Consider the following 21483-nt stretch of genomic DNA (forward strand, 5'->3'; position numbering starts at 1 on the left):
CGCGGCGCGAGCCGGAGCCCGCCGAGCCGGAGCGCGACGAGGCCCCGGGCGCGCCCTCGCCGCCGCCAGCGCCGTGCCGCCGCCATCCGCCCGCCGCCGCCGCCCGGCCCCGGAGCACGCCGGCCCCGCGCGCGCCTCGAGGCCGAGTCAAGGTAAGCCCGGCGCCGACCCGCGCGGCCCGGCCCTGCTCCCGACCCTTCGCCCGCGCGGCTCCCGCCGCCGGCCCCGCGGGCGCATTGTTGTTCAGACTGCCAGTTCTCCGGCCGCACACGCTCTTTTGCACACTCCGGTGCTCAAGGAGCGGCCGCCCCGGCGCGGACCGCTACCCGGGCTCTGCCCCGGGGTCCGGGCGCCTCCTCCTGCAGCCCGACCCCCCTCCCCCGCCCCGTGAGTCCGCGAAGGCCAGCAGCCTGCCCAGCCACCGGAGCTTTTGCAGCTAGTGGCATCTCCCTCCACCCCGCCCCCAGCAAGAACCGAGCTTCTCCCATCCTTGGAACTAATCCTTTTCTCCCCCCTTCCCCCCCCCCCGCAAACGAGCACCCCACGCATACCCCCAGTGCCTGGGACGAGCCTTCTGCCAGGTCTACCCACCTTTAGTGGGGGGGAGCGGGGGGGCGGGGAGCATGCATGGCAGGGAGTGAAAGTCTTTGCTTCCCCTGTGCAATCTTCCCTCCCTAACATGCCAGCTCCCCTCCTATCCTGACCACGGAGCCCTCCGCCACCCCCTTTTCTCAACTGCAGCTGCCTGGTCAGCACAACCTCTTGCGACCATTCTGAGCCCCAACTTTGCAATAAGATGGTAAAAAATGGAAATCCGGAAAGCTGCGAAAGATTTTTTTTCTTTTTTCAGTGCAATGAATGGGGAGTAGTTCTTTGAGCACCCTTTTATTCACCTCTTTCCTCTGGGCTGCCTGCCTGCCTTCCCCTCCCCCCCAACCTGGATGCCTGTCTGCTTGGAAAAGGCGCGATTGCTTCTCTTCCTCTTCTGCCCAAGACCAAGCGCTAAGGTCTCACATTCTTTTTAGCCACACACGTACCCACACTCATACCCACACTAAGTCTTCTTGATGTTCTTGCATTTCCCAATTCCTCTGGACAGTTCTTGCCCTAACCCCATTTCTCAGACAAAGGCTTAGGAGGGGAAAAACCAAACTGTTTCCTGTGTTTGCCATTTTAATGCTGTCCATCCCCACACACCCAGTTCCTTTCCCTGATGCTTCTTATGCCAGTGTCTTGAACCTTCAAAATGGGGGGGGGGGAATCTTCCAGCTTGATACAGTTTCTTTATAAATCTGCATTGTTGCTTCTGGTTTATGGCCATGAAGAAAATACCAGCCCCCACCCAAAATGCACCGCAGCCAAGTCGGCTAAAGGCAGTGAGTGTTGGAGTCAGTAGGGGGCGCATTCCCTGTACTGGGTAAGGCTGCAGAGGGGGGAAGGGCCCCAGAGCTAGAACAGGATGTGCTTCACAGCGCCTTCTACAGACCATGGGAAAATGGACCCAGCAAGACACTCACACTCCTAGTTGGTGAGCTGACAGCAACATGGTGAAGGATCAAGTGAGTCAAGAGCAGTGATTTTATTTCTCTTAAAGAATCTACCTTGCATTTTAGAGTCTAAGGGTCAAAACTGTTGACCCTTAGACAATCCACGTTTGTTCTTGACGAATCACCTTGGCACATCCTTGGTACACAGATTTTCCCTTCTCTCTGAAATTCTTCCAACTTAAGCTTTGAATGTGTTACTATATCTTTCCAAGGTCAGATGGTAAAAGGGGAGGTTTAAAACCTGAGAGTAAAGGGCTTGGGGTATTGCTGATTACATCCCTCTTCATGGCCCCAATCTTTTCAACTCTTTGAGAGTTAGGAGTCCTTCTTGAGGGATGTTAGATTTTAGTGGGGTAGTAATTTGCATAAGCATGTAGATGAGTGTCATGATTTGCAAAGACTTGTTGGTAAACATCAAGCCCATGTTGAGTTCTTTGTTGCCAAACTCAACAGGGTTGATTGTAAAATTTCCTTTCTTGCCTACTTTGGACTTGTAATTGCCATTTATTATCTCAGCAGCCAACCACCTTTGCAAAATTGTTGACACCAGTCTTCTGTGAGCACCCAACTTTTTAGGGTGTGTTGATTTCTATAGATTTTACTCCTCTTGTTATTTCCATAGGTGTGAGATGCACAATGCGAAACCTAGGCCCCAGCTTTTGCACCATGATGCACAGGGTTGTACTTTTTGTACTGAACTGATAGGTGGCCTAGTGGTTATGCCCTGTACTACCATTTTGAGGATCTGGACTCCGTTCCTGCCTTGCTCTTTGGACCACATTGTCAATTCACACCGGTGGGTATATTCATTTTGGAGGGTGGGAACTGCAGCAACAGGGAAGCCAGAGACTTCTTCCTCTTTGGTCACCACCAAAGCCAGCACTTCCAAAATTTCAGCCTAACCGCATTCCTCTAGGAACCGGTTAGAGCTGGTTGGTTGGAGCTGGTTGCAGACGTGGGTTCTGAACAGAGAAATTACTTGTGGTTTCAGAGAAAAAAAAATTTTTTTAAGTTGCTAATATTCTGCACTCTTGTGTTTAAAGTATGTTACGTATTCAGTTACTGTTATTTTGATGACCCAAACTCAAAGAGTTGCCAGTCTTTTAAAAATCTTAAAAGATTCTCTGATCAGAACAGGCCTTTCCATGAAAATGTACTTGCTACTGCAGATTGACAGTGATTGTTGCTACTCAAGGGTACTTTTAAGACTTTGTTGCAAGTATGTTATAAAGATACATTGAGTTAAATTCCTGGGGAAATGAATGGGGTATTCTTTGATACATAGTTAACCAGTTGGTGCTTAAGGGAGAATTTACATTGGACACTTTGCTACCAAGTAACATTTTGGTTAGTGAAAAGGAGGTGGCTTGGTTCCATTAGAGACTTAACTATATTACTTTCACAACTTTTTTAGTAGTTACAAGAATCAGATTATAAACTAAATGGTATTATTTGTAATTTTTAAGTACTACTTAGTATTTGGTAAACAGATGTAATTTTGACCTGAATTTGTTTTTGATAAAGAGTTACTCAAGTTTTAAGTAATTTGAATATCATTTCTTCTTTGAGGATGTATTTGAGGTGAAGTTTGTGAAGGGGCTTTTGTTTAATTTAGTAAATTATACTTAAGATACAGTGTTACCTGATGTCCTTAGTGGTAATAGCCATTTTCCCTCTACAGGAATACTTGCTGTGAGCCCCTAAAAAGCGTATATTCTGCAGTTTCAAAGATTTCCTGATTGTGGCATGAAAAAAAACAAAAAAACCCCAAAAAACTATTGGGCTTGAAGGCTGGAATTTCGGTAAACTGTGAGGGTTCGTTAAAAAGCCTCAATTCACTAGAGGGTGGAGAATGGGTATTCTGTTTAATTGAACATTAAGTAGCGTCTTTCTTTGTCTTGGCCCTTGTTGAAAATTTCCTAACACTGCCTTACTAGAGGCTGCTATACTTTGAACTGACTAAATCTTTGCTTTATGGTTCTGTAGTCTCCGTGTAAAAAGTAGAGATTGGGCTGTGAATCTATAAAGACCCCTGGTCCTGCTTATTCTGAAAGTCATTGGTTGTAAACATACCCTCTGTGAATTTGCTTTGTTAAATTTCCCTTTTTTCCTTTAAACTAGAGTTCAGGAAAAATTCTAATACTATTTAAATTAAAAATAAAATGTCACCATATTGAAATATACTAAGTGTTAAGTTCTGGATCGCTGTTAGTTTGATGGCCCAGTCTCAAGAGTTGCTAAGCCTCTCAAAACCTTGAGCATTCTCCGACGAGAGCAAACCTTTCCATGGCCATGTACATGCTCCCAAATAAACGATCAGTAGGGTTTTATCAAGTAAAAATGGCTTTTGATTTTTATGTGTAACATACATGCACTTATTATTTATATTTGATTGCTAAAAGCATGATTATGTTAGGTATATACTATGTGGTAAATTGTAACTAATAAATTTTGGGAAGTACTGAAAGTAATTCTCAGTATTTTGAAATTTTAAATATTTAGCAACGTGGTAGTTTATTTAATATGATGTGCACCTTCTGACTACACATTTAATTGTGAAAATTACAGTTTAATAAGGAAGATAAAGCTGTTCTGTTGTAAAGGAGCAAGTAGGGATCAATACTTGGGTAGGGAAGAGATAAAAACTTCAGAATTGAAATAGTATTTTTTTCTTTTGAGGTCCATGCATAAATAACAAAATTGCATTAAGTTGTAATAGAACTTGGCAGATTGAGTTCTTTAAGGGGTGGGTGGGTATATACACATAAAATACGGTTCAGGTTTTTAGCATTGAAATGATATTAAATACAAGTAAACCCAAACATTGGAGATAATGTTTGGAAACAGTATGTTTAAGCGCAGGGGGAAAATACCAGAGTTAAATGTCAGGGCTCATTCGTTTGTTTTAGATAACCTGTTTAAATCATAGATAAACTTTTTTTAAAGTGAAGTGAAAGTACAACCCAAAACTTTTTGAAATTCTTGTTTTCTAAGTCAAGAATTTGTAGTTTACACCAAGGTGCCCCATGTCGTTGTAATGAGCTACTTGTTCAACCAAGACTTCCAGAGGACTTTCACTTTTAAAGAATGTCGTAAAGTCTGTTATGTCTTCCAGAAGGTAAAATACTTTCCACAAGAGTGTAACTTTCATTTACTTGCCTAAGAGGCATGAACATTTAGAAAAATGTTGCTCTCCTGTGTAAATAATTTAATTATAGTTAGATTCACAGAGCTTGGTGTATTATTAGCATCACATAAACTTAGAAAATTTTTCCTCCTCTAGTTTTGTAAGAACTTGTGGTATTAAGTCTGGAGCAAATGCCATATTTTGCTGATTTGCATCATGATTAGTTATACATTATATGTTGTTAGTTTGGAAACTTGGCATTTCAAGCATATGAACCAAAGGCCCACACTAACTGAATTAATATTTAAATGCAGAATCTGGTTTTTATTTACACGGTGCTTTCCACCTTGATCATTGAGACACTTTACAGGAGAAGCCACCCATGTTTAGCCCTGCATGAGTGGTGATAATTCCATATGACTTCATAGGTTTTTTTGTTGTTGTTGTTTCTTTGCCTGATTCTGTTAATTAGAAAGTGAGGGGCTGTTCCCGTCTTGGCTCAGCGGTAGCAAACCTGACTAGTATCCATGAGAATGTGTGTTTGATCTCTGGCCTTGCTCAGTGGGTTAAGGATCCAGTGCTGCCTTGAGCTGTGGCCTAGTTCGCAGACATGACCTAGATCCCTGCTGTGGCTGTGGTGTAGGCCAGCAGCTGCAGCTCCTATTCGACCCCTAGCCTGGGAAGTTGAATATGCCCAGATGTGGCCCTAAAAATGAGGGGAAGGATGATTGTGTTCTCTTAGTGTCTTGGTATCCCTTATACCTTTCTTTTGGTTGTGACCTACCTTTAATATCTGCCAGTTTAGGGGTCAGCTTAAATGAGAGTCCATATTCTGCTTTCCTGGAAGGACAAGGCTCTACATATTATCAGGCTTCTCAAATTGGGGTGTATTTATCAACCTAATTATGTGGGGATTTGCTTATGTGTATGTGTTTATATGTATATAGTGAGTTTTGATTGGGGTACACATTTTTAATAAATGTAAAATCCAAAATTCTTTTCACTATTTCAGTTCTGGGTTCTTTTGTCTCCATGTATACGTTCCTGTCCTCTGCCGTTAGTTCTTTGAGGCACACTTTGAAGCCTCGTTGGTGTTTGTTTTGTTTTGTTTTTTGGCTGCACCCATGGCATGTGGAAGTTCCAGGGCCAAGGATCAAACCTGCACCACAGCAGTGACCAGAGCTGCTGCAGTGACGGTGCCAGATGCTCAGTCTGTTGCACTGCAAGGGAACTCCTAGTCTCCTTGGTTTTAGTGATTATTTAATTACAAGACAGCAGATAGACAAATTCTGGTATCTCGAAAATTTTACTATTGTTCCAGAAATAAAGGTTTAGAAATTAAAAGAGCATAAAAAAGACTCAGTAGCATTATCAAGGGCAGACTGTCATGAACATTTGCCACAACTGTGGCATACCTGAAAAAACATGCACATAATTTCTAAGAGACTCCTACAGTGACCATCCCTTAGAGTTAAAAATGAATTCTTCCACATCCTAAATCCCTCTCCAATAAGGGTATAGATTTGTAATTAAGTCACTTAGCTTTGGGTTGTGTTTATGTGTCACTTCTCTTGACTTGGTTGATGCCTTTATTAAGGATGAGCTGTAAGTGTAAAGGCTCCCTTGCTGGCCTTTATAGTGTTATAAAGTAATATTGATGGTGGGTCTTTTTCATTTTCTAAGCACTTTATAAACCATTCTCAATTCTTTCCTTGTTTCACAAGTAGGGAAATGAAGGCACTATCACATGCAGTGATTAAAGTGAGCCAGGGTCTATGTCAGGGCTGGTTCTCAGGTCCGTGTTTGGAGCACAGGCTTTTATGGTGCTCCTGTGAACTGTTTGCCTAATGAGGGCTCAAATGAGTGCTTCATAACTTCATAGTGCTTGTATGTCAGCTAACATTCACGGATCCCATGGGCTACACTGGCTTCTTTACAGCAAAAATTGTGCTGATGGTAATTAGTTGAAGTAGCTACTGTATCAGGTTTGAGGTTGGCTGTATAAAGATCTAAAAAGAAGGTTTGTTTATGGTCCATTGCTTTTCCCAGTGTTTCGGTTTAGGGCAGTCTTGTTTCTTCTCTCCTTTGAGTGGTTATATTTGCTTGGACAGATAATTGCTATCTTTTGCTCTTTTGCCTTTTCTGTCTTTTTTGAACCCTCTATGCTCCATTTAAGAGCTTGTGGAAACTGGTGCTTCCTTTGAAAATCTGTAAAGCTTTCCTTTTCTGATGGGAACCGATAGTAACTGAGAACCTGTATGAGAGGTCTCTTTTGAAACATGGTTTATCTGAAGAAACTTCTATCTGGTGGAAATATGATAGAATTTATTAAACTGTTAAATTGGTATTATACCTTTAAGCTAACAGTTAGAATTCTTGCTCTTGTGAAAGAGAACTGAGACTGGGTGTGTCCTAATGCAGGGGATACTTAGAATCCTGGTTTGAGATCAGTTATACTTAAAAAACAAGAAAAATATAAGTAAAACTTCTATGCAGAAAGTGTAAGGATTGAACCATCAACCTCTCTAAGAATAATACTTTTGCTAGGCCTTGGCTTTAGAAGATAGTTTAGAAAAGCATAAGAAATGATTCAAATAAATTGTGTATTCTGTTTTTCAAGAATGGTGGGAAAAATTCACTTTCCAATACTATGGGGAAATTATTTTGAGTAGCTTTGATAAAACATGGAAAACTTCATAAAGGATTGAAAACAACCTACCTTTTATCTTAGGCCATCTAGATGTGAAGACCGGTAGCATGCTTCTGGAATGATTATAAATGGGTATATCTGATATCTTCTTAGGCCTGATTGTTAATTAGTTGATTTTCCCTGTTTCACGTTTCTCTCAGGCCAGGTTGTCCACCTGTATTGCCAGCAAGCGTCTCCAAGCCTCTGGAGTTCGTATACAGGCCGCATATTGGACTCCCCGCTGTGGCCCTGCCCCGCTGGGAAGCGATTTAAAACGGAGTAAATTGGGAAATGCCTCCATTGTACATTCTCCTTAAAGCTAGATTGGGATATTAGAGATGTTCTCCATTTTTTTTCTTTTTTAAGCAATGAGGCATCTTTTCCCCTTTCAAATAGTTTTATGTGTGAACTCTACTATATAAAATTGATAAAGGGTCAGCTTTCATGTTGTCCCTCAAGTGTCATCTTCTCCATCAGTATGTATATCTTATAAGTTAGCACGTTCTGAGAAGCACATCCTGAAAACCGTTGGTGTTCTCAAAATTCTGGAGGTCACAGCTGGGGTTCTTGTCTGAAATCGAAATACTCGAAATAGGACAAGCAGCAGCCAATAATAACAGTTCCTAGTTGTATGTGCTTGTCTTTTCATCTGAAAGTCTTCTCAAAAGACAACTCAAATTTCATATGTGTATGTTTAATAAACAAAATCTAGATCACACCTTTTATTTCTAAGTCACTTGTAGGTTCATTTTGGCTATTTATGAATGTTCTATTGCCTAACCACTATAAATGCCACCGAGCTTGTAAAATTAAGTCACATGCTAACTCTAATAGTATGAATGGCTCACACAAATGTGAAGGATTGTATAAAAACACTATTGTGTGTAAGTATCAATGCACATTATAACGTGTACAGGAACAGGTATGGCAACTACACCTGATTTTCAGAAATAGTAATAGTCCATGCTTTTTAAAAGATTGTATGCTGCTATGAACTCGTAATTTTCAAAGTGATTGTTCTTATGTCTGATCTGTTTCGAGGTAATGATAAAAAAACTTCTGACATTTGAACAGTGTCCATAGGAAACAGAGCTCCAGAGGTGAAGTAACATTTTTAGAGGCTCAAAGCTAGTAAGCGGCAGAGCAGGGATTTAAACACAGATCTCTCCAGCTCTAGAGCTATATTCTTTGTCACTACATTGTACCACCTTTCTAACAGGGGAAATCTTTATGTCACCGTACTTACGTAATAAGTCTGAAGTTACGGGGGAAAAAATGTTTATATGTGGCTGATAGGTAAGCTAAATTTTTGTCCATGAAACCACTGTAGTCTTAATGGAAAACACAAATTTTAATGTCAGTTTCAGGCTTCATACTTGAACTTTTTCCCCTCTTCATTTTGCTGTCACTTCATTGTCTTGTTACCTTATACCTAAGGCTCTGGCTATTTTGCAGACCTTTCAGATTGAGTAGGTAGGTCTAGAATGGGTGTCAGCTCCCTCAGCTGATTCTGACAATGGCTACATCTGGTATCCACTCTTCTACTTAATCTAGACCTTTTTTAAATGGGCCCTGCTGAATGCAACTAGATTAATTCTTTCCAAGTGCCATTAGAATTGCATGGCTTCTTTACTTCAGTACCTGCAGCATTGCCTCAGTGCCTACCAGACATGACAGCACTCACGCTTCAACTCACAGTCTCCGTCCTATCCCCACTCTACCTTCCCAGCCTTGTTGATTACTACTCAGAAGCTTAACATAAACTCCTTGCCTCTTCACTTCTGGAACTATGCCAGCAGTTTTTTTATTTTTATTTTTTATTTTTTGTTTATTTTTTTTTTTTGCAGTGAATGCAGATTCTCCACTTAACTTTAGTGGCCCCAGCTCAACAGTTACTTACACCTTCTCCTAACCGCCCCTGCCGAGAATGAATTGTCCCTGTTATGAAGCCTCAGAATATTTAGCTTGTGACACATCTGACACATTGCCTCTTTTCCTGTGTATACTTATGGGGTTTCATCTCTATAAACCCTTTGTAGGCAGGGACCATTTATTGATTTTACACTTACTGAGTACTTGCTATGTTCTAGCCACTGATGAAGATACTAGAGCTGTATCGGGGGGGAAAAAAACAGGGTATTTTTAATGGACCTTCTTTGCCTTGAATAGTGAGATAACATCCTTGTCCTGCTATTTTAAGGGTTCAGTTTAGCCTATCATTTGAGATCAGGAAAGTCTCTGCTGAAAAATGATTCATAGTAATTGTAGTTTACAAATATAAATACCTTTTTACCAATTGTATCTATTATACTTTCAGTTCATATTTTACTAAATCTCTTGAGATCACCTATGATGAGTATTTAAAACAAATTAAGACTTTTTTATTTTGCTTTTTAGGGCTACACCCACGGCATATGGAGGTTCCCAGGCTAGGGGTCGAATCGGAGCTACAGCTGCTGGCCATAGCCACAGCCACAGCCTTGCATGATCTGAGCCATGTATGTGACCTACGCCACAGCTCACAGCAACACTGTATCCTTAACCCACTGAGTGAGGCCAGGGATCAAACCCACAACCTCATGGTTCCTAGTTGGATTCGTTTCTGCTGTGCCGATGGGAACTCCTAAAATAAAACTTTTAAGGAGTTCCCCTTGTGGCTCAGCAGGTTAAGAACCTGACTAGGATCCATGAGGATGTAGGTTCGATCCCTGGCCTTACTCAGTGGATTAAGGATCCTGTGTTGCTGCGAGCTGCAGCATAGGTCACAGATAAGGCTCAGGTATGGCTTTACTGTGGCTGTGGCATAGGCTGGCAGCTGCAGCTCCTATTCAGTGCCCTAGCCTGGGAACTTCCATATGCCACAAGTGAGGCCTAAGAAGGCAAAGGAAAAAAATTTTTAAGTCAGTGTGATTATAATTTTAGTAATTGGTAATTGATTTTATAAATGTCGTAATTGATAGTATTTGTCCTTTTGTGACTGGCTTATTTTGCTTAGCATAATATCTTCGAATAATCTGTTTTATGTTTCCAGTGGCCGCTTTTTAAAAAATGACAAGTGATATTTTTAATAATTTTTAATCCAGCATACTCAAAGTATTGTCTCAACATGTCTGTTTTTGAAAGGGTATGAGACATTTTGCATTTTTTCATACTAAGCCTTGGAAATCCCAAGTATATTTTATACTTAAAAGCATATCTCAGAGTTCCCACTATGGCAGCTTGGGTTGCTGCAGAGGTATGGGTTCGATTCACCAAGCCCAGCACAGTGGGTTAAAGAATCTGCATCACCCCAATATAGGTCACATTCAATCCCAAAACTAATCCATATGTTATGGGTGTGGCCATTTAAAAAAAAAAAAGGCAGCATATTTCAAATGGACAAAGGACATCAATAGACATTTCTCCAAAGAAGATAGATAAATGGCTAGTAAGCACATGAAAAGATGCTCAGTGTCACTCATCATTAGGGAAATGCAAATTAAAGCTACAGTGAAAATCTACCTCACACCCATTAAGCTGGCTACTATCAAAAAAAAAAAAAAAAGAAAACTGGAGTTCCCATGATGGCTTAACAGTAATGAACCCTACTAGTATCCATGAGGAAGGGGGTTTGATCCCTGGCCTCACACAGTGAATTAAGGATCTAGCATTGCTGTGAGCTGCGGTGTAGGTCACAGACTTGGATCCCATGTTGCTGTGGCTGTGGTGTAGGCCGGCAGCTACAGTTCCCATTCGACCCTGAGCCTGGGGACTTCCACATGCTGCAGGTGTGGCCCTAAAAAGACCAAAAAAAAAAAGCTGCTGGTGAGGATGTGAAGAAATTGGAACTCTGCACTGTTGGAAATATAAATGGTAGAACCGCTAAGGAAACATAGAATTACCATGTGATCCAGCAGCAGAGTTACTTGTACACCCACGTTCATAGCAGTGTTACTCACAGTAGCTGAAAGCTGGAACAAGTGTCCATCAACAGGTGAGTGGATAAATGCGATGTACACATAGAATGGAATAGTGTTCAGCCTTAAAAGGGAACGGAAATCTGACAAAATGCTAGAACTGGGTAAACCTTGAAGGCATTATGCTAAGTAAAATAAGTAGTCACAAAAAGACAGGTACCATCTGATTGCACTTACATGAAGTACTTGAAAGAGTCACAATCATAGAGGCAAAGTAGAATGGTGGCTGCCAGATGCAGATGGGAGGGGAGAAATTGGGAGTTATTGTTTAATGGAGATTTGGTTGTGCAAGATGAAGGGTTTTGAAGGTGGATGGTGGTGATGGTGATACTGCTAAACTGTACCAAAAAAATGGCTAAAATGGTAAATTCTTTGTGTATTTTGCCAATCAACCAATAAAAGTTTAAAGCATATCTCAGTTCATTTCAGACTAGCCACATTTTAAGTGCCTAATAGCCATTTGTGGCTAGTATCTGCTTTATTGGAAAGCATAGTTCTTAAAATAAAAATTTATAAAATTTTCAGGCAACATTGGTTTTTGTTTTGTTTTTGCTGCATGAGTAAATGCTAAAGTACATCAATTCCAGTTTTCCCCCCTTTGCTTTTTTTTTTTTTCCCCTTTGCTTTTTAAGATAATTTAGGCATGCATAAAAATACAGGAAGGTAAATATACCCCAGTACTTACTATTGTCTTTGGGTAAAATTATTTGTGCTCTTTGCCTTACCTATATTTTATGCTAATCTTTATGCTAGACCCAGATTCCTTTTTTTTTTTTTTTTTCACAACTTGAGTTATCTTTCATGTACCATAAAATTCACCCACTTAAAGGTATAATTCAACATTTTCTAGTATATTCACAGAGTTGTTCAGTTATTACCTCAATTTTTTAAAAAATATTTTCATCACTCCATAGAGAACCCAGTCCTGGTACATTAGCAGTCACCTTCTGTTTTCTCCCTAATTCCTTCAGCCCTAGGCAGCTTTAATCTTTCTGTTTCTGCGATTTGCCTGTTATAGACATTTCATATAAATGTAATCATAAGTGGCCTTTGTGGGTAACTTTTTTCACTTGGTGTAATATTTTCATGGTTTATCATGTTAGAGCATATATCAGTATTTCCTTTTTTTTTTTTTTGGCTGAATCATTCCATTGTACAGATATACCACATTTTATTGAATATCGGTTGATGGAGATTTGGGTGGTTTGGGGGGGGGTTTTGTTTTTTGTTTTTGTTTTTGCTATTTCTTGGGCCGCTCCCGCGCCATATGGAGGTTCCCAAGCTAGGGGTCAAATTGGAGCTGTAGCTGCTAGCCTACGCCAGAGCCACAGCAACTCGGGATCCGAGCCGAGTCTGCGACCTACACCACAGCTCATGGCAGTGCCGGATTGTTAACCCACTGAGCAAGGGCAGGGATCGAACCCGCAACCTCATGGTTCCTAGTTGGATTCGTTAACCACTGCGCCACGACGGGAACTCCTGGTTTTTCTTTCTTGGATATTATGAATACTGCTAAGAACATGGACACGTTTTTGTGTGGGCGTATGTTTTCATTTCTCAGTTGCTTTTATACCAAGAACGAATGGAATTTGGCAAGGGAAAGGAGCCTAAGAGGTAGTTAAGAGTAGACTAGTCTCCTGCCTACCCCTGTCCTCTAGGGGAGAAAAAAAAATCGCCAAAGCCTGTGTTTTTCCTAAGCAACTTTCAGAACATGCTTTGAGTATTGATAATGGAAAACTGGGATACATCTTTTTTTGAAAAGCTGTTGTTTTACTTGAAGATACCAAGATTGTGGTTTTTATTTTGCAAAATATTGCCTACCATTAAAATTTGGATAAGAAAGATAACCATTTAGATGTGACCATCTAGTGACATCCACAGTGATGTTAAAAGTGCTTAAGGCAAGTGGACTCAGAACTGAGTTGTTTCACATCTCTAGATGTAATGTGACCATCTGACCTGAAATGTATTCTTAATCTCGATTATCTCCACTCGAGCTAGTTTGGCTGAATTATTTATGGCTATTTTTTCCACCTTGGATACTAAAGTTCTGACCCTTTCAGATGTATGTATATAATGTACTGTTGTTTACTTTTTATTGGCGTCAGAGATCAGAGCTTCATCTGCATGGGTAATGGGAAGAACACTGCATCCTAGATCTGGAGATGACCTTGAGACCCAGCCCCATCACTGACAAGCTCATCACTCTTAAGCCAGTTGCTTCATTCACCTCATTGCTAATCTGTAAAATGAGAAGGATTTAGATTAGGCAAACCCCTAGGTTCTTTTCAGTGATTCATGGTGCTTTTTCATAACTGATCTTAATTGATGCTATGATTTGGAATATAAATCTCAATCTCTTGTCTTTCCTAAGGCCTGTATATGTGTTCTTTTTTTCATTTTGGAGTCAATCCTCATGCCCCTTCAATTGAGAAGATAAAGACTGTTTACAGTTACTTCTCTTCTAACCAGACCTGGATTCAGAACAGAATTATGTTTTTCTTGTCTACTAAACCAGCTAGTTCTGGCAAAGATGGCATGTGGGCCTCTCTGCACATCCCCCCACCCCCCCGAAATTGGTTGATTGTAGTTATATGTGTGAAGTGGCTGCCACCAACATAAACGCACCTTTCAGGAACATTAATTTGAAAATAATATCCAGAGTTAGAGAAGTGTCTCGACCTGATTAAGTCACATCTGGAATAACATTTTTTTCAGGGCACCAAAAAAAATTACAAACTGGAGCTCGTTCTTTGGAGATTGGCTTACAAGATAACAGCAGGAACGGTCAAAAGAACTGAGCAGGGTTTTAACTTGGAGAAGGGGAAAGACATGAGGGGGAAAGAAGTGTGAGCCACTGTTAGGTGGCTAAGAGAGTAAGACGTTACGTAGCTGAACTGAGAGTTGTGGGCGCTGCAGAGCATTACGAAGAGTACGCTGGCGAACAGAACTGTCCGTTGTGGGACAAGCTGCCTGGTGGGGTCAGGCAGAGAGTCTCTTAGGGTACAGTTGTTTATGGAAGGGATTCATACATTGTTTATAAAAAGTGGCCAAAAGTATTCCTATGATTAAACATTTTTATACAGGATGCTGTATTTAGACAGATGCATTCATTCTGCTTTGCATGAATAGCCTACCTACGAAAGAAATGGTTATGAAAACTTAACTGTAGGGAATTTAATAATTCATTTTATTAAAACTTGAAGAAAATCTTGTTTTCCGAAGTAGAGACAGTTTTATATTTGATACTTTACTCAGTTACTTGGGTTTCTTTTATTATCAAGCTGAAAGAATAGTAAAAATTAATGCAGTGAAGAACAGAAGAAAAGAAAATTGGTTACATTTCCTGCCTGCTTCTTATCTTTATTAACAGTGTTTGGGGGGGGGGTAGGTTTTTGTGGGTTTTTTTGGCTTTGTGGCATGCGCAAGTTATCAGGGCATGGATGAACCCGAGCCACAGCAGTGAAAATACCAAATTCATAACTGTTAGGCCACCAAGGAGCTCCCAACACTTGTTCTGATGTATATCCTAAGCAACGTAATTGATGTTCATTAGTTAAATTTAGCTTTTGCTGCAAGTGCGTCTTCACTGGCAAAGTAGTTTCTACTGGGCTTTCTAAATACTCCCTTTTCTTAAGCGTCAACACTGCCGTAATTTTCTGATTGAAGAGAGAAAAGACTCAACTCTCTTCTTACTTGTGTCCTGCTGCACAGTTTTATCTGCTAATCCAGAAGAGCATTCTGCCCCTGGGAATCAGACAGTTACTTGTTTTGTGGTATTTGGGATTGAGGAAGAGAGGAAAAGGAGGAGACCGAGATGCCTTTCTGTGAAGAGCCTGTGGCATCTGGAAGGTCTTTTGCCCAAGCTTATAGAAAATTGAAAGATAAGCTGCCTCTGTTCAGGACTGTGTTTTAGAATAAGACTGAGTAGGGCGATTGCTTCCAGACTGAATGGAGGCTCTAGGCTCTCAATGTGCTCACGCACTGGAGCGTTGTTCTAGAAAGGCCTTACAAGTTTCTTTTTTTTTTTTTTTTAATGATTTACTATGTTGTGCAAGGTTAATTTTTTTTTTTACAACACCAATAGGTGGAGTTCCCACTGTGGCGCAGTGGGACTGGCAGCATCTCTGGAGAGCTGGGACTCAGGTTCGATCTCCAGCCCAGCACAGTTTTTACATCTGATTTAATTTAAATGTAGGGCTAGTGACATCCTGAAAAGCAAGTAAGTGTTGACCACTTTGGATCCCAGAATAGTTGGGAAAGATAAATTCTTACTGGTTTTAAAAAGAAAGGGTTTTATAGTAAACACGCTTATGAGTGCTCTTAGTGAGTATTTGGGTATTGAGGAGGTGGCAGGAGGAAAGAAAAGAGTGTAAAAATATGGGAATAATGTTTTCTTTCTGCCTAGGTACTTTTTAACTTAACCAGGTCCAAAATGTTTCCAAAAAGACATCACAAAATTTATTGCCGTCGTGAGTAGCAACAAAGTAACTAATGCTTTGATTGAATCTTCTTTTAATGCTTTCACCTCTTAGAATTTGATATGTTTAGTTAGATCTGTGATTTAAAGAAACTTCAAATATCTGACTCTGACTCTTAAATCTCATTGTGGGTTATAAGCGCTTTATATATACTTGCACCAGCAGTAATTGGAGTGTTTGTAAGTATTAAAGGTCTAGATTTCTGGAGTTCCCGTCGTGGAGCAGTGGTTAATGAATCCGACAAGGAACCATGAGGTGGCGGGTTTGGTCCCTGCCCTTGCTCAGTGGGTTAACGATCCGGTGTTGCCGTGAGCTGTGGTGTAGGTTGCAGACGTGGCTCAGATCCCGCGTTGCTGTGGCTCTGGCGTAGGCTGGCGGCTACAGCTCCGATTAGACCCCTAGCCTGGGAACCTCCATGTGCCGCAGGAGCGGCCCAAAGAAATAGCAAAAAGACAAAAATAAAATAAAATAAAAGGTCTAGATTTCTTATATATTAATTTGGGTTGATGGTGTACCAAAAATGAAAATGCTTATATTTGTAGTAGTTTGAATGTCTTCCTAATATTTTATTAACTCAGAAAATATAGCTGCCTTTTTTCTTCAGTAGTAATGACATCATTTCCAGCCTTTGATTCTTACCCACTTCCCACCAAAAAGATATTTCCAGAGCTTCGCAGCTTTAATGTAGAAGTGTTTAAAAAACAACAGAGTATGAACTGTGTTCTAATCCTTAGGCTTACTGCGGGTTTCCTATAACCATATTCTAATCGGACTGATTTTATTTGGAGATTCTCAGTAAACTATTGGAATTCTGCTATACCCATCAAACTTCATGCTTTAGTTGATAGTTCACCTGGTCCAGATTCTGCATTTCAGTAGTCTGAAACCTTGGCATAAATGTGTATTATGAGCTTTAGTTTAGACAAGATAACTATTTCAAAGAGCTACTTGGGAACCGAGAGGTTTTTCCTCTTTACATCAACCTGAGCCCCTCCCTCCACTTTATATCTTTTATATATTTCAAGTAAGATTCCTTTAACAAGGGTTTCACCTCTTTGAACAGGGGAGGGGTTGGAAACCACTGGTTTAGACTCAGTAACTTATGTTTTACCAAGAAGAAGTACAATATCCTTGTTAGAAATGTTTTTTCTGTGAAAATTGTAGATTATATTCACTAGTCTAACTGATGCATTAGTTGTCACTCTAGTGTATGTTCAAATTTCACTTCCCAAATATTAGAAAGTAGTAGAGTTATACCAGCAGGTAATGGAAACCAGGACACTCTGTCACGTTTGCTTCCGTGTTTTCTGGCATGTTAAACTAGTACCACGTGTTCTTATTAGGAACTTGAAATGTAAGAATGCACGTAAAAATAATGAAGAAATTGTATACTGGAAAATGCTGTGCTACAGCCATACTTGCAGTAGTTATTTGGCGGGGGGGGTGTTTAATTTGGGTTTTGCTATTTAGGGCCGCACCTGCAACATGTGGATGTTCCCTTCCCAGGCTAGGGGTGGAATCAGAGCTGCAGCTGCTGGCCTATGCCATGGCAATGCTTAGATCTGAGCCTCCTCTTTGACCTACACCATAGCTTACAGCAAGGCCAGATCCTTTAACCCACTGAGCAAGGCCAGGGATCAAACCCACATCCTCATGGATACTAGTTGGGTTCATAACCTGCTCAGCCATGATGGGAACTCCCCTTGCCGTAGTTTAAAATATAATCTGTAGAAGCTTGATTTGGGTATTTGTTTGATTTCCTTTTTTTTTTTTTTTTAGGGCCACACCGGCATGTGGAGGTTCCCAGGCTAAGTGTCGAATTGGAGCTATAGCTGCTGGCCACAGCCACAGCAATGTGAGATCTGAGCCACGTCTGTGACATTTACCACTGCTCATGGCAGCACTGGAGGCTTAACCCACTGAGCGAGGCCAGGGATTGAACCTGAGTCCTTATGGGTATCAGTCAGAATGTTTCCACTGAGCCAGAATGGGAACTCTTTTTTTTTTTTTTTTTTTAATCCTGGCTTGATTATTTAGTTTTTACTTTTTCTGATGGCTCAGTTATAAATGCTTTTTTGCCTTTCTTCTACCCCAAAAAACAAGGGCCACCGTATCCTTGATATGGTGGCTTTGCAGAGGACTACAGTACACAGACAAGCCCCATTGACTATTGGTACGTTAGGTCCTGCAAATCTTGCTTTCAGCCTGCGAAACTAGCACTGTCGTCTGTTGGATGCTCCTCCACTTCCTGACCCAGACTTGGGTGGAGCCAAGCCTTTTAGTAGAGCTCTTATTACATAAATGGTTATAATTAATGTTTCTTGGTTAATGACCTCTTTGCCTAAATAAAGGTCACGGTCATTGATGATGTGTTCAGTCTACAGATATTTCCTCGTGAGACAGGCTTTTTCTGCCTTTATTTATCCTCTTTGTACTGGAAGTAAAAGAGTATATTTGCTTTCGGTATTTGGTCAGGAAAGAAGTGCACGTTTTTGATCAGTCTTATGTATATCTGTATATAATTTATATGGTTTTTTTAAGTTTTATATGGTTTTTAAGTTATCTGTACAGATCTCAGATTTTGATTTCAGCCACCTGACCCCTGCTTTCTGAGGAAAGCACATGAGTGGGAATTTGGCCAGGATTAGTGAAACTTTAATCTTTTGGCCTTAATCAGGGTATAATTTGCAAAGGTTGATAGGAAGAAATATGGCTGAATCATTCAACAGTGAATTTAAATCATTCTCAAAAATTGATGATTTTAGCCTTGTTCATCAGATGGCATATGCTTAACCAAAGGCTGCTTAATAACTTCAGTTGTTAATAAAACACTTGCAGGAGTTCCCATCATGGCTCAGTGGTTAACGAACCCTACTAGGATCCATGAGGACTCAGGTTCGATCCCTGGCTTCCCTCAGTGGGTTAGGGGTCCGGCATTGCCATGAGCTGTGATGTAGGTCGCAGATGTGACTCAGATCCTGCGTTGCCATGGCGGTAGCATAGGCTGGCAGCTAGAGCTCCGATTTGACCCCTAGCCTGGAAACCTCTATATGCCATGGGTACGCCCTAAAAAGATAAAAGATAAAAAATAATAATAAAATAAGATACTTGCAAATGTTAACTCTTATTAACAGGTTTGAGCTTTCTCCCAAATCTTTCAAAATTTAGAAAGTTGTTTTTCTCTTTCCATACAGTGTGTTGGATTTTGATTAGTGAAAACCAGGGGCCATGGCTATTTTAAGCTTTCAAAATAGTTTTATTTCCTGACAAATTCCTATTCTTCCTACTAGTTCCAATTTACAAGTATAATTATTTTGCATAAAATGTCCGATCTTCCTTCTTTCTTCTTCTTCCAGGTCCCACTGTCCAGTGAGACTACCAGAACTTTTGGTTGCAAGTAACATGAACCAAAGCATAAGCAAAAAAGATCTTGTGATGTTGATGAAAAGTTTTGGGGCGGGATGGATAGACGGGGCTGTCTCTCAAGCACAGCTGGATTGAGTCAGCAGGAGTGTTTCCCTTTCTGTGCTTTTCTCCATGTTTCTCCTGGTCCTGACTCTGCTTTTCATTATCACTATCAGCTCTCTTTGGGGCACATGTCCAAGTACTAATTAATGTCTATAGCGGAAGGATGCGCTAATTGATTAACCCGAGTCACATCCACTCTGCTTTAATGGAGGAAGGGTCTCCTAACAGACAGCACATGAATTATGGCAGGAGTGGTTCCAGGAGGTTAGGCAGGAGAAACAAGCAGCTTCTTTACTCCAGTGGCCCAGTATCTATTGTGCACCCCAGAAGCGATGGACTGTTGAAGGGCCAGAGCCGTGTCCTGTCCAGCTTTCTATCAGCCAAAGGGTACATACTCCAGAATGATTGATGAACAGATGAGTGATTGTTTTGTTCTATTAAATTGGATGTTTTTCCCTTTTTTATGCCATGAGCTGAGAAGTTTATGGGTTGACCGAGTGGGGCTGTCCTTGCTGTTGGGATAATGGTGCTGACATGGTGAAAATGGCCCTCTTGATAGCCTTGAGACTTGAGAGACAAATCTGGAGAAAAAGTAAGCCCATCCCTCTGTGTTCCTTTCAAGGCCCGTCTCTAGACAATTGTGGACATTATTGTCTTCCTAAGAGTAATAGTTTTAAGTATTTGTTTTTAGTTCTCTTTCTGTTCAGAAGTGAGGAACTGCCCTTAATCTCTGGCAGTCAACATGAACTAGGACACGTAACTAGGAAGGTGTGTGGTCCTTATGATTGGGATGGAGTAGGCACAGGTAGTTGTCAAAGTCCCAATAAAGGATCATAGATAAAGAGGGAAACCGAAGGGATGCTGGGAGACCTAAGTTCTAGAAAGCCATCAGCACTAGGCAGACTTGCTTGACTAGTGGAGGTGCAAGAATTGCCTCAGGTCATTGGGTGGGGGAGGGGATGAGACCTGCATTCAGATTCAGACCAAGGGCAAGAGTTTGAGGACTGCCCTTAAGCTGATTTGAGTACACAGCTTACTGACTACTAAGGAGGAGCTACTGCTCCCAGAATGGAAGAGGCAGGCCTTTCCAACCCCGACTCCCCTTGGATGAGAAAACTGTAGGCCACCACATCCTTGGGGCAGAGCTTCCGTGCCTGCCCGCTTGCATCTCTCACAAGGGTCCTATCTTAATAAATCTATTTCTTGCCTATCACTTTGTCTCTCACTGAATTCCTTCTGCGCAGAGACATGAAGAACCTGAACCTCAGTGAGTCCAGACACAGGGTGAGTGAGTCTAATTTAAAACTGTGGGTTTAAGTCCCAGTGTGGCTTTAGGCTGGGTTCAAGTCCCAGTCTGTGTTCTGGCGAGGTTCAGGCCCCTAGTGCTGTCATTTTCACTTAGGTCCTGGTTTCTAATGCAGAGGTGAGGAAGAAGCCAGAAGTAATTCCTATAAACATTTTTAATCAAGAATCACATAGATAACATCAACGAACCCTGAACGCAATTGTTGATTTGAGGTTGTTTCTTTTAACAGCAAGCTGTGGGCTGAAAAAAAAAACATAGGACCCATGAGTTCTTTTTATCATCACCCATAATAATTCTTACATTAACTGATGGTTGTAGACTTTCTTTCAAGGAGCTTTTGGCTTGTTACAATCACAGAAAACTCAAGAAGCATACACAAGAAATGGAGGCTAGGAGTAGGAGGGAGCCTTCTTTGCTTATTATGTTCCTATACTATGTACCTGTTTTGTATACTGAGAAAGTGTTTTATTCAATGAATGAAAAACCAGAAGAATCTTTAAATGCTTTTGAGGATGCTAAAGCATGTGAGTGTATTCTAGCTCCAGATGGACAAACTCTTGGAAAGGGCCTCCACGGGAGGGTACCTCCATCTGTGGAAAGGGACAGATGAGAGAATCCCCAGGATCATTAGAAATATCAGAAATCTGCTTATGAAGACAATCGTAATCTTCATTCAGAATATTCTATATTTTCAGCTCTAACTTGGGTTCCTCCTAGTTAATCATAGAACAAATAACCAATTTTTGGTACAGCATTTAAGTTTTTGTAGACAAGCTCCCTTATGGGCATATTCTTTTTCAGAAATGTAGGTGAATAAATTGGGTACAATGAAGCAGTGAGGTGCTTCTTCACTTGAAGCTCTTAAAATGACTTTGTTAGCTGTGGGTGGGCACTTAGAATGCCTGGGAT

General features: G+C 41.0%; 1 protein-coding gene across 5 annotated transcripts in view; it reads left to right on the top strand.

Moving 5' to 3' along the window:
• Positions 1 to 21483, top strand: part of ADNP (activity dependent neuroprotector homeobox) — a 33494-nt gene continuing 12011 nt past the window's right edge. The window contains exons 1-3 of one of the 5 annotated variants that reach the window (XM_047770866.1): positions 28 to 152; positions 2170 to 2343; positions 3229 to 3349. Coding sequence is in view for 1 of the 5 variants with exons in the window: in XM_047770861.1 (XP_047626817.1) it covers positions 19803 to 19860 (58 nt within the window). In the remaining 4 variants the exon portion in view is untranslated. Of the gene's footprint in view, positions 153 to 515; positions 2344 to 3228; positions 3350 to 18902; positions 19861 to 21483 lie in introns of those variants that run through there. The other 4 variants (XM_047770863.1, XM_047770862.1, XM_047770864.1 and 1 more) reach the window with 4 other exon arrangements.

Source organism: Phacochoerus africanus, chromosome 3 (assembly GCF_016906955.1).
Source record: "Phacochoerus africanus isolate WHEZ1 chromosome 3, ROS_Pafr_v1, whole genome shotgun sequence".
Taxonomy (NCBI): Eukaryota; Metazoa; Chordata; class Mammalia; order Artiodactyla; family Suidae; genus Phacochoerus; species Phacochoerus africanus.